The sequence below is a fragment of the Scophthalmus maximus genome, chromosome 22 (genome assembly GCF_022379125.1).
Source record: "Scophthalmus maximus strain ysfricsl-2021 chromosome 22, ASM2237912v1, whole genome shotgun sequence".
Lineage (NCBI taxonomy): Eukaryota > Metazoa > Chordata > Actinopteri > Pleuronectiformes > Scophthalmidae > Scophthalmus > Scophthalmus maximus.
The window spans coordinates 4850227-4863418 of record NC_061536.1 but is presented as its reverse complement, the minus strand read 5'-3'; the positions used below and the strand labels follow the sequence as shown (position 1 = coordinate 4863418).

The following is a 13192-nucleotide window of genomic DNA, read 5'->3' as shown; positions in this document are numbered from 1 at the left end:
ACCTTCGTCCAGAATATCTCTCTCTCTCACTGTCCCTCACACAGACATTAAAATGCAAGAATAAATTATTTCACTAATCTTCATATAGTTAATTAGGGCGAACCAAAGTTGGGCTGTCCTGAGAGTACACTCTATACGTGCCTCAGTCTTTCTGACAGTCACATCAGTATTCAGCACTTGAACCTCCCAATGTCTGTTTCCCAATCTGTTTTCTTAATTAGAGACCACACATCAGAGGAGATACTTAAAAACCTGGAATAACCTCCGAAATGATTCTCTTCTCTTCTCAAAAACAAAATATTATTCTCCAAGTTTTTACTATTAATGGTATAATTGATAAGCTAATAATAATGTGCTAGGAGACCATGCTTCATGTTGTTTTGACACATTTTGTTCGCACACAAAAGTGTTTAGAGACGAAAATCAAACACCAACATTTTCATGAGATATGGACAAACTACATCTGTTGATGAAGATCACATCATATAATTGAAGGTTTCCAAGGTTGAGAATTTACTTTAAAACTCTGTAAAAACATGTATTTTTTTCAGAATACTGAGTTTAATTGCTTTTTGTATATTAAAATGAAAAGATAAAATATTTGCTGAAACGTGGTAGTAGTGGTGGTCGGGCGGAACGTTTGACATGTGTCGCATTGCTGCGGAACTGTTTTGGTAACGCACCGGAAGTGTAAAGGGTGACATTTAGAAGAGGACGAAAACGAAGGCATGGGTGCGCTCAAGTTGTGAGACCTCGTGTCCTCCCAGTTCATCGACAGCTTTTATATTCATGTTAAAGTGTGTGGACTACTGAGCGCAATGGCGGCGTGGACCTGTCGGTTTCTTCTCCAGCGGGGAACTCGCCTCGTTTCTCTCCGAGCGGCGGCTGAAAGGTGGCTATTGCTAATGCTAGTTGTGTTAACGTAGCTGAAGTGAGCCTCGGCATGCAGCTCACCCAGACTAGACTGCTGCGGTCGGTTGACTGCACAGTTTTACAGCTCACTTCTGTACCCCAACCTACTGTTTGTATCAGTATCAATTAACAATGCACATTTTGAATGTAATATCACAGCTAGCTACAGGTAATATACAGGCTATTACTCGAAATGTGTTTCGCTATTTGGTGTTGCCCAAAACGTCTTGTTTTCACTGCATGGAAACTATGTTTATTAAGCTATGACTATGTTTTACTTGAAATACTTGAAATACGATCAAAGTGCAGCGTCTTTTTGAGGAGGATAGCCGATGAAGCAGCAACAGATGAGTAAGATAGATAGACCAAATGTGCTTAGCTGCTTGTTACTCTTCAGTCACTGAAATGACCTGTTCAAATTAGCAGAGTCAAATTTTGTATGCAATCTGAAGATGCAAGATAAAGTTCAGAATTGGCTTTGTAATTATATACTATAGATCGATAGATACTTTATTTGGCCGTACGGAGCTTGTTATGTTAACAGAAACATCAATAGACATAACCAACACTTAGACTTACATTGCAACTTGAAGCAGCTCTGGAATGACAGAGGGAGACGTGGTCCAGACCAGCTGGACAACCTACTGTAGTGTGTGTGTGTGTGTGTGTGTGTGTGTGTGTCTGTGTCTGTGTTATTGCTGGAAAGAAGATCCTCTGAATATTGAGCAAAAGCTATTTAATATTCATTTTAATGATCAATAATTCAAATCATGAAACAAAAAATGCTAAGCCAGTTTCGTTAATGTGAAATGTTGCTCCTGTCTCTTTGGTATCATTGTAAATAGAGTGTGTCTGAATTTTGGTGCAGTTCGTCAAACAATCCAACCCAAAGTCATCACGTTGCTGACTTTTTCTGGCTTTTAAACTTTAGATGACGAGGAGAAATGATCGATAGTCACAACCCAAAAATAATAAAATCAATATTTATGTTTGGTATGCGGTACTCGAATATTGATTGTCTTGCTGCTTAATAATTGCATCTGATTCCCTGATTTTTCTATTTTCACTTGCAGCCCTGTCCAGTCAGTGGGTTTTATTAGGACAGTGAAGACCACAACGTGGTTTGAGGAACACCTCACAGAGGACAACCAGGAGTACATGAGGAAGAGTGTTGCAGAGGAATACAGAAGACAGACGGCTGAAAAGCTCAACCCACTCAAAGACGAGCCCTGGCAACAGCACGAATGGACAGAGGGTAAGAGCGAGGCTTGGTGACAACTGTGAATATTATGAGTTTTCTTGCTGTCACATGCCCACTCTTACTGTCTTTTCATTTTTTTCTCTTCCCAGGGAGTCGAAGAGTTGGGTTAGTGGCTGTGAAATTGGGCATGGCTCCTATCTGGACAAAAACAGGAGAAAGACATGTAGTCACAATGTTACAGGTATCACACAGACACGCACACCTGTCATGTTCTCTTTTGTGCCGTAGCTTTTCATCAAAAATAGCTGCAGACATTCTTCTTGAATGATGTTATGTGTTATGTTTGTCCTCCATAGTGAAATAAAGAGTAGTCAAATAAATTGGATGTTCTGTGGAGTGTGGATGAAGAATAGCAAATATTGAGCACCTTTAAAACTGACATGCAGGCTTTGCTCAGATCGTACATTTGAAATGCCTCAGTGTTCCCCAACAAGCAACTGCTCCCTTACGACAAGAAGTAAACTGGAGATATTTGATGTCAGGTTTATTCACATCACATTTTATTCTCATTTACTCGTGTGTCAGTGGAGTAAATTAAAAGGAAACTGTGGCAGTTTGTTCACTCTACTCCTTATAGATAATGACATGTTTTAGCGGGTAGCATAACAAACTCCTGTTTCAATTTCAGTACAATCTAAGTCAGACATTTTATCCGGGACTCACGTTTGTTGCATTTAGTCACTTTTTTCTTTGCAGCTAATACAGGAACTGTCCAAATGAAAGGTAGAATAATTAAATTCCTTTTCTAGGGTGAAAGTTTCCTGACCACTTTGCCATTTTGGTTTTATTTGAAGTGAAACTTAAGGTTTGTCATCACGCAGTGAATAAGTACAGAACAGGTTGTTGTTATAGTGTGTGACAGTGCTTCGTCATCTTATTCTATTTGAACAAAATTTTCGTATATTTTCTGGTGTTTCGATTGAAATGTTTAGCACAAGGGAACATTTTACTGCATCTGTTTTCTCAGGAGGTGAGAAAACAGATGCATTTTTTTCATTTCCCTGTAGCATTGAGCTCATATCAGGCCTCCCAGTGCAAAGAAATTGTATTAATACAGATCATGCAAACAGGCGATGGTTAAATTAAATTCTGTTGTCCTATTGTCCGTCTGATTGTTGATCAAAATGCATGTATGTATTTTGCAGGTGCAAGACTGCCATGTTATTAATTACTTATCCAAGGAAGAATATGATGGACACACAGCTGCTCTCCTTGTAGGAGGGAAAAACACGTCACCATTCCATGTAAGAAATGTCGTTAAAATGATTGAAACATGTATAACGTTTTTTTTATCTCAGCTGTGAATTTGGATGTGTTAACATTTTACGACGTGTGGTAAAAGCTGCGTCCAGCACAATCTTTCAGCTTCAATATTATCACGATAATTTCTATTTTATAATAACAATGTATGAACTTAGTAATGAACCTAAAATTATGTATCTGTTGCTCCCTTTTGGCTGACTAGAGGAAAGGGGAAAACTGAAAAAGCATATTATGTCTCCTTTAATATTAACAGCAGTCACAACTCTTTATCACATCAAAATGTCTTACTCATTAAGGATGTGTGTCGTGCATAGCTGAATAATTCATCAATACGCTGCTAATGCATTCTGTACCCACCTAACATTTATTGCTCATCTACGTTGTGGCTACAGTTTGCAATCATTTGCAAAAAATAATCAGCTTTGTGGAAACATAACTGAATTTTTTCATTTCCCTGTAGCATTGAGCTCATATCAGGCCTCCCAGTGCAAAGAAATTGTATTAATACAGATCATATCTCAGGAAATTATACTCAGCCACTAACCACCGGTGACTACATTTCATCTTAGGTGTCAAAGTAAATGGGAGGCAGTAGATTCCATTGCTGCCATTTCCCGCAATTACTTCATTTGAAGTGTCAGTCACACTTGTAATAAACTCCACTGTCTCATTCTTGCTTCAGATGCTTATCAGAAGTAACACAATGAAAACTGGGGCGGAACCGAGCACATTGACTCTCCAGTTCTCTCTGAACCTGATTTATCTCCTCCAAAAAATGTAAAGAAATTTTTCATAAGAAAAATCACCTCTTTGTTATGTACGAGGAGATAGTTCTTCCAAAAAAACACAACACAAGAGTGATTAAATCAAAGTAATTTATTCATCGAGTCTTGATAGATGCTTGATGGATCGGAATCTGGGTTTCACTCGTTGTTTTGAGCCTCTCGCGCAGCAGCCATATTGCCCCTCAGTCAAAGGCAGAGATTGTCAGAGTGAGAAGCTTTGGCAGGCTGACGCTGAGTCAACAGAAGGGGAGAGGGAGACTTTAGTGACTGGTGGGGCTGAGATGAGAGCGGGCTGGGTGAAGGCAAATGTCAGAGACACTCACTGCCAAGTGTGAGTGCGTATGTCGAGTGGGTTTTTGGTCCAATATATCCATAAAAGTCCCCGGAGTTGATTTTTAAAATGTCAAAGTACAGAAAACGCTCAGTGCTAGTAAAATTAAATTTCCCTGAAAAAAAACTATTTTTTTCCTCCCTCTCTCTTTCCGTCATTTTGACTGACAGAAATCTGAAAGCCAAGTGGAGATGTTCACGAATGCAGGAGTTCCCCCAAAGCAGAAAGTTGTCACCTTTAAAGTGTCAGACAACGCCCTCATCAAGCCAGGTACACACACATGCATTACCGTGCTTTCCAGTGTCACACTATAGAATCTGATGTCTTAGTTGCCCTTTTTTTTTTCTCCACAAAATTTGCAATATAAGCTTGTTTGTTGTGTTCAGGCACTCCTCTGTATGCAGCACATTTCCGTCCAGGCCAGTATGTGGACGTCACAGCCAAATCGTAAGTTCCCGTCTGCCGGCTGTCCCTCCTCCTCTCTGGCTTTCTCTGTTCTCGCCTTCTTTTCCTACTTCCTACTCTCAGCGCCAGCGTCACATTTTGGAGAAAGATAATTTTTTGACTTTACAAGAAAGGTCAAAACTTTCATTCTATATCATTATCCTCTGAGGCAACAAGTCAACTCATTTGCATGTTACCTGAAAATATCAGTCTGAATTTTCTTGCATCTGTGTGTAGCATTGGTAAAGGTTTTCAAGGTGTAATGAAGCGATGGGGGTTCAAGGGTCAGCCAGCCAGCCACGGCCAGACAAAAACTCACCGCAGACCGGGAGCTTCTGGACCTGGAGGGGTAAGACAGGAAGACTAACAGATCTGTACTGTACTGTGTGAGATGCTCATCCATGTACCAGTGAGGAACTGTAATCCAGTAATGTGAGCGTTTTTTTTCTTTCTTCATCTGTGTCCAGGATCCAGCCAAAGTGTTCAAAGGGAAAAAGATGCCTGGCAAGATGGGAAACGTCTTCGTCACATCTTATGGACTAAAGGTACCCACACTCACAAGGACACGTGTACACACACACACACACACACACACACACACACACACACACACACACAGTCGCAGTTTTGAACTTTTGTGTCCTTGACTGCAAATTGAGTCAATAACGTCTCATCCGCCTTGTCTCTGTCTCTCTCTCTTCAGATATGGCGGGTCAATACCAAGTTTAACGTGCTGTATGTTAACGGCTCTGTCCCTGGCCACAGGAACTGCTTACTCAAGGTGAAAATAGATCGCATACACTCACCAAGGTTGAAGGTCAACCCCAGCATGCTTGGTTGTCTCAGAGACCAGTGACATTGCACCTGTAAAGCACTATCACACCTGCAAGACAGTGTGATCCATCTTCAGTGACACTGTGCTGGATCAGCAGTGTGTGTGAGTGTGTTGTGGTGGGGGATACGCACCTTAATGATGTTAATAATATCCATAGCATCCATCTCCATATTCAGCATGTCGTGCTCACCTCGTGTGGCACGCAGACACACACGCAGCCTATTTGTTTTGCGGACAGGCGATAATGAATACAAATGTGCATTGCATTTCGCCAAGCTCAGCTGTCTTACACACACACACACACACACACACACACACACACACACACACACACACACACACCCCTACCTGGACACTAATATATATTACCCTAAAGGGTTCACATGCAGGTTGATAATTTTTTCTGCATTGCTTGTTTTTGTTATGCTGTACAGCCTCAGTGTCCCTATGTAAATGAGTAACAACTATGTTTTATTGATTAAAATTAGGACTGAGACTGCAACTAATAACAATTTTCATTATGGATTAATGTTTTGATTGTTCTTGTGGTAAACTGATGAATCATTTAGCACAGGGTCATGGGCATCAGCATGACCGGGGAGGGGAGATTAGAGCGAGTTCATTTGATTAAGATGATTTATGTTGGAACACTAGCTCTTTCCTAGTTCAGTATTTTTACTTATAAATTAAAATCCTTAAGATTTCAGTCCTGATTGATTTACCCAGTCTGAGAACAGGGCGCGGTCAGGGTTGGACGTAATTAATTTGCAACTAGTTTTGACGTCCATGTTGTTCGACCACATCAGAAGCAAATATGTGTTTATTCTGAAAAGTCTGTAAACTCTGCGCAGCTCGCCCGTCTCACGGTGGAATGGTTGTGAATGTCAGATTGTCCGACACGGTGCCCCGTGAAAGTTTCACAGCTGCTCCTCTTAAGTTTGCGTTTGTGTTTGTATGTTCCAGATCAGAGACACTGTTCTGCCGACCAGGAGCTCCACCCTGCTCAACCCTCCTTTTCCCACCTACTTCACCGAAAAGGAGGCCGACCTTGAGGAAGACCTGTACGATGAGAACTTGTTTGTTCACACAGAGCCCTCACTAACAATGACCTGACCACACGACATACACTCACACTCACACATTTATCATTAAACTGTACCTGGATCCTGTAGTAAAGAGTAATTCCTTTGAATGTCTTAAGCCTCTATTATTTGTGCACGCGCGTGACATAACAGCACCGAGCCTGTCTGTTTGATCCAAACAGTTATTATGGTCCCTTTCCCCCCGAAACCATGGTAACTGTAGCAGTGATGATGTCACTTGAGAGTCCCCAAGCAGAGATGGAAAAAAAAGGCAATGAAACAAAACAAAGAGAGACAGATATGGTGGAGAAATGTGAAATATCTGTGCAGGACTCGGGATAGGACGAGGAGGAGAGGCGGGGCCGGGGGGGGCTGGGCTGGATACAATGAGTTGCAGAGTGAAAGAGTGAGGGGAATGCAGACAAGAGGGAAAGGGTATGTAGGGAGGGCTGGAGGAGTGAATGGGACTGTCGGCATGGAAGCAAGGAAGCAAACAAAGGGGTGTAGAGCAGGGGGGGAAAGAGATGATGAGCTGGTGAAGGTGAGGAGGGCAGGGAGGGGGGGAGAGGCAGGGATGGAGGCTGACAAAGGTTGACATTTGTGCATAAGAGGATAAATGAGGATATTAATGTTGCAGCAGGAACCGCTGGGCGTGTGCGCGTGTGTGTGTGTTGTTCAACAGTATTTAACTGAGAACCTCAAGCTGGGACGTTGACAAATCCCCTCCTTCACCGTGCAAAACCGCTCCTTGCCTTTTTGGGGGGGGGCATAAATAAATTGTGACTTCCACTTTAGTTTAGTGTAAATATATCCTCAGTGAGTCCTGCATGTGATTCTGTCTCTCTCTTTCTTAGCCCTTGTCTGTATCTGCTTTGTAATTGACAGCAGTAAAAAGAAGGCTTTTGTTTGAAACACTGACACGCGCCAGTGATGCCTCACAGGATGCCCTGCAACTACTGCCGATACTAACAAAGCATCAAGGCCTCTTCCTTAATTGAAACAAAACAAACAACGGGCTCACTCAGGAGAGCCCGACACAGTATTCGGCTGTCATTTAGATTTTTAAAAAAGGAGAAAAATATGTAAGGTCAGGATAGTTTGTTGCAAACAACGTCCCCGCTCCGTATACCATGCCACGGCTTGTGTTGTAGGTCCAGAAGGCAGCAGCAGGTTTCTTTGAAATGGTAATGATACCGTTTCAAAGTCCTGCTCTGTGGAGCCTGCACATCATCAAGCTCTCGTGGGGTGGACGAGAGGGGAGCAGGGAGGGGATGGGGGGCGAGGAGAGTGGAGTCTCTGCCTGTTAAAGCAGCGAAGCAGAAAGAAAAGACGACGAACCTCAGCCTTGTTTTTCTGTAGCCGCGCTCTCCTCTGACTTGCACAAGACTCGCACTCCAGCCGAGTACAGGGTGTGCTGGGTGTGTGAAACACGCAAGTTTGCAAATCTTTTATATTCAGGTGCCGCCGCAAACCCCACCCACAAGTTTTTCTCGACTGTCCATCTTTTGCATCTTTTGCCAATCAGAGAACGGGCCAAGCTTTGGCCGGATGTAAAAGTTTTGGGGGGAAATTACCTGGGAGCGTGTGAGTGAAGGTCGGCCTGTGATATTGTGGCCAGTCTGACATGATGGATCTAATTCTCTACTTCTGCTGGCTCAACACATAAGAGATTGGATATCCATTAGTAAAGAGGAGGACACACAAACACACACATGCACAGCATCTCACCAATTGCTTTCCACGGCGCGCGCACACACACACCACACACTTTTTGCATCCTTAGAAAGCGAATATTCTACATCCAAAGCTGGTCAGCACTTTTGTTGCTACTTCCTTGCACAAAAAGTGTTGGACTGACCTGCAAGTGTGTGTGTGTGTGTGTGTGTGTGTGTGTGTGTGTGTGTGTGTGTGTGTGTGTGTGTGTGTGTGTGTGTGTGTGTGTGTGTGTGTGTGTGTGTGTGTGTGTGTGTGTGTGTGTGTGTGTGTGTGTGTGTGTGTGTGTGTGTGTGTGTGTGTGTGTGTGTGTGTGTGCGTGCGTTTGTGTCTAGCAATATGAATTATTGAGTGTGTTATTTGAGGGACAGCTGGCTGTTGAACACATTAACTCCTCCAGTCAAACCCCGAGTTAGGAGTCAGGAGTGCGTCACTAAACTAGAGATAGGAGGGAAATGACTGTGAATGCAATTTCACACGTTAGGTTATTTGTTTGTCATTAGACCAAATACAGTATACGGTCACAATCTGCAAACATAGGTGTCTGAGTGACATTGGAAGTTTATCATTGTTTATCACTTTTTTTTTTGTCTGTTCAGACTCAAGTTGCACATCGCAGATTGCGTAATGTTTGGCTTCTGTCGTGGCACATCCTTTCGGGAAAGAGAGAAACTGGATCGGAGATTTTAATCCTCAAATTACGTGCACACATTTATTCAGGCCTTCACAGCTTCGCGGAGAGAAAGTCATTCTTTGTAATATGAATCTGTATTTAGCCTTTCATCAGGGGGGCAAAGAGAGGGAAAGAGAGAAGAGCAGTGCTAGTTAGGCGGCACAATCACCACACGTCCCTCTAAGCTTCTCTGCCGGTGGTCCTGCTGTGCCCCTCCCAAATGTGCAAACCCGCGTCACATGAGAGCAAGAGTGTGTGTGTGTGTGTGTGTGTGTGTGTGTGTGTGTGTGTGTGTGTGTGTGTGTGTGTGTGTGTGTGTGTGGGTGTGGGTGTGGGTGTGATGCCTCCCACCCATGTTGGTAAATTTGGGTTCCTTCCTTCCAGCACCACTGGGTGAGGGCAGGGTGCAGCCTTTGGGTCCCCCACCTTCCTCTCCACGGGTGTTCCTATCCTGCCCTCAGATATGTTTGTGTGTGCGTGTGCGCCTTTACTTATGAGACCTGACGAGAGCAGTCTTTCTCTGTCGCTGTCCACTGTCTCTTTCTGTCTCTCAATCTTTCCCCTTAATTAAGAGCTTCCTAGGATTTGAGACATCTCCATAGAAACAAGGACTAATGGAGGAAGAGGAAAGCTGGGTAGGCATTCACGTAGGGAACGAGGAGAAGAAGGGAAACTTTGGGGACTTTGAGCACATTCATAGTTTTCAGGTGTGTACCACAAGCACCCAGCGAGGAGGTTCAATACACCATTAGTTGTTTAAAATGTCTGCAATGATCCTTTCAATTCCACAGCGCTGGCATGCACTGTGGGAAATAAAGAGTCCATTATTTCGCGGGCCTTAAATGAGCCGTGCTGTCACTGTGAGGTAAATGTCAGTGGTTTTCAGCCGGAAACCTTCGCCGCAAGAATGTAACCACGGGATATTGAGTAAATCAATATGGAGGGGCTTGAGGGAGGGAGGTAAGGGCAGGGGGATGTTACTGCAGGTGGAGAAAAAAAACTAAATGGCAGCAGCAAAGGAGAGAGAGAAGGGGAAGCAAGACGAGGGGGAAGAGGAGACTGAGTTACGTTCCCTTCCCGTCCAACCTTTGACACTCCAAGAGCAGGTTTAATCTGTAACGTGTGCATGTGCATTAAAGGATAAGGCCGGTGAAATTGAAAAATATAATATATGAACAGGAGTGCATGGATAATTTATGTGAAAACTATTTACAGTTTTGGATTAATAATCACTTATTAGGCTTTGGCAAAAAGACCAAAGAGATTCAGATACTAAGGGTTAGGGTCAGGGATGAGTATGTGCCGCTCAGACTTCCATTGCAACCGCACGAGGTGGAACAGAAATCTGTGCCTGTTTGTTAGAACATCGAAGAAAAATGACACTCAAACAAAAATCCCGATAAACAAACCTGTGAACTACTCCTGTGGCGAGACACCTTGACTTTTAAAAGGGAAAATGTATTGTCGGGGATTTGAGTGAAATGACCCTTCATGTTCTCCTGCTCACACCCACACTACATGCACACGAAGTGAAGACATTTCTCACTCCCGAGCAGAAGGTCATTGAGACTGACTCACACAGAGGAGCGAGCACAAAAGCATCAACACAAAAGGAGAGGGATAAGGACAGTGAGTGGGGGTCTCTTAATATTATGGAGAGCGAAACACATTTTTAAGAAATCGGCGGTGAATAGCAGATACGTCACCTGTATGAGATTGTTGATTACTACAGTCTGTAGTCTTTCACATTAGGCAGACAGATGCTGACAGAAGCTTTGTAAAAAAAAAAAAAATCCCCAAAAAAATCAAATAGACTTTCATGTGGAAAACACAAGTCACTGCATCGTGTGGGTATTTCACAAATTCTAAAATCCTTCATCTTCTGTGAGGGGAATCTCATGAGATGGCTCAACACAAGAGATTGGATATCCATTAGTAAAGAGGAGGACACACAAACACACACATGCACAGCATCTCACCAATTGCTTTCCACGGCGTGCACACACCACACACTTTTTGCATCCTTAGCAAGCAAATATTCTACATCCAAGACTGGTCAGCACTTTTGTTGCTACTTCCTTGCACAAAAAGTGTTGGACTGACCTGCAAGTGTGTGTGTGTGTGTGTGTGTGTGTGTGCATGTGTGCGCGTGTGCACGCATTATAGAAAGGAGGGGCAAAGTGGAAGGAAGAAAGAGAGAGTAATGCATCTGTTTGGAGCCAGCGTCAAAATACTTCATAGTGGCATCAATGAGGTTGCCAAACACTCAAGCAGTTCTCTCTATCACACACACAAACACACACCTTTTTCACTCATCAACCGCTCATAGCCCCATTACCGCACATTTTACAATAACAACTAAATACCATACCCTGACCCTAAAAACTCACCCTAACCCTCAGAAAGCAGTCTATACCCAAGACGACGCCAGTTTTTGTCCCCATGCTGTAAGCAGACATATCATTAACCCAGCACACACACACACACACACACACACACAGACGCATGCACTATCTCAGTGCTCATCTCCTTTGGCCTATGAATACGCCTGAGATCACCAGAGATCCTCCAGATATCTGCAAGATACTATTATCAGTTATCACAGCATCATGTTGAATCAGCACACATTCCCCCCCAGTGGACTCAGAGTGAATGCTGATGAAGATGCAGATCGGCGGTATCAGAGTGCCTGCTGGTCTCATCTGTTCTGTATTGTACAGTAGCGGTGCGAGGCGGGTGCGGCGGGGTGACGCTGCCGCTCAGTGGTTGGCACAGGAGCTGCAGAGCAGATGAGAGGAGGTTGTGCAGGGTGACGTCTCAGAGGAGTCAAGTGCAGAGAAGTTGTTGCTGATTAGGTTTTTTGGGGAGGGCAAACAAGGAAGGTCTCAGATCTCTGTATGCACACACGACACTGCGTGTTTACGAATGAATTGTAGTACCTTTACAGCCAGACTTGAAGTTGCCTTTGAGGTTATCTTAACGCAGTTTTTGTTCAGGCAGACTGTATTGGCCTGTGATCTATGACAACTCACCTCTTTTACTGAAAACTCTCTCCTCACCAACTGTCTACACTTCAACCAAGTATGGAATGATCCACTGTACCTGCAGAGTAAAACAATATCATATTCATTCATTCATCTACCGCTTTATCCATTTAAGGGTCGCTGGAGCCAATCCCAGCTAACATTGGGCGAGAGGCGGGGTTCACCCCGGACAGGTCGCCAGCCAATCACAGGGCCACATACAGAGACGGACAACCATTCACTCTCACATTCACACCTACGGTCAATTTAGAGTCTCCAATGAACCTAACCCCATTCTGCATGTCTTTGGACTGTGGGAGCCGGAGAACCCAGGCATACACTGGAGAACATGCGAACTTGAACCGGGATTCGAACCCAGAACCTTCTTGCTGTGAGGCTAAGGTGCTAACCACTACACCACCGTGCAGCCCCAATATCATATTATTATTATTATTTTAAAAGTTTCAGAGTCACTTTAAAAGCTAATGGAGACCACACCTCTCTTCAGTTGCCAGCCTGACAAGTGAGGACACACCGAGGACACACAGTGAGCTCCCTGCTGGTGGAGCGGGACAGGAGAGCTCTTCAGAAGTGCTGAGCGTCAGGTATACTGCACTTTAAAACCTGTCAGGTCATCTCTGTCATGTCAACACAGTGTAATTCTGATGAATGAGAGCAGCAGGAAGGATAACTTCACCTTCCCTCAATCCATCTGGAACGAGAATAGAAAAAACGCTGTTAGCCACCGTCGTGGAGGTCACCTTGTTGGGAAATTTAGATAAAAATGTTTTCATTTGAATTGCCTGGAATTGCCAGAGAGACGCGGGCCTGCTAGAGATCGTGTAAACACGGCTCCGCTGTGGACGTGCA

General features: G+C 43.7%; 1 protein-coding gene across 1 annotated transcript; it reads left to right on the top strand.

The window, feature by feature from the left end:
* Positions 1 to 675: 675 nt before the first annotated feature.
* mrpl3 (mitochondrial ribosomal protein L3) lies at positions 676 to 7020 on the top strand. Its single transcript, XM_035621269.2, has 10 exons — positions 676 to 892; positions 1986 to 2167; positions 2263 to 2354; positions 3319 to 3417; positions 4723 to 4822; positions 4939 to 4999; positions 5234 to 5345; positions 5464 to 5541; positions 5700 to 5777; positions 6795 to 7020. The coding sequence occupies exons 1-10, from the start codon at positions 819 to 821 to the stop codon at positions 6942 to 6944; spliced, it is 1026 nt and encodes a 341-aa protein (XP_035477162.1). The 5' UTR covers positions 676 to 818; the 3' UTR covers positions 6945 to 7020.
* Positions 7021 to 13192: the final 6172 nt, after the last annotated feature.

What these genes read in the sequence shown, in the direction of transcription:
- mrpl3 (XM_035621269.2), top strand. Translation starts at nt 819, where the DNA reads ATGGCGGCGTGGACCTGTCGGTTTCTTCTCCAGCGGGGAACTCGCCTC. An exon ending in GAGCTTCTGGACCTGGAGGG is followed by an intron (nt 5,346 to 5,463) that starts GTAAGACAGGAA and finishes ATCTGTGTCCAG; the next exon opens with GATCCAGCCAAAGTGTTCAA. An exon ending in ACAGGAACTGCTTACTCAAG is followed by an intron (nt 5,778 to 6,794) that starts GTGAAAATAGAT and finishes TGTATGTTCCAG; the next exon opens with ATCAGAGACACTGTTCTGCC.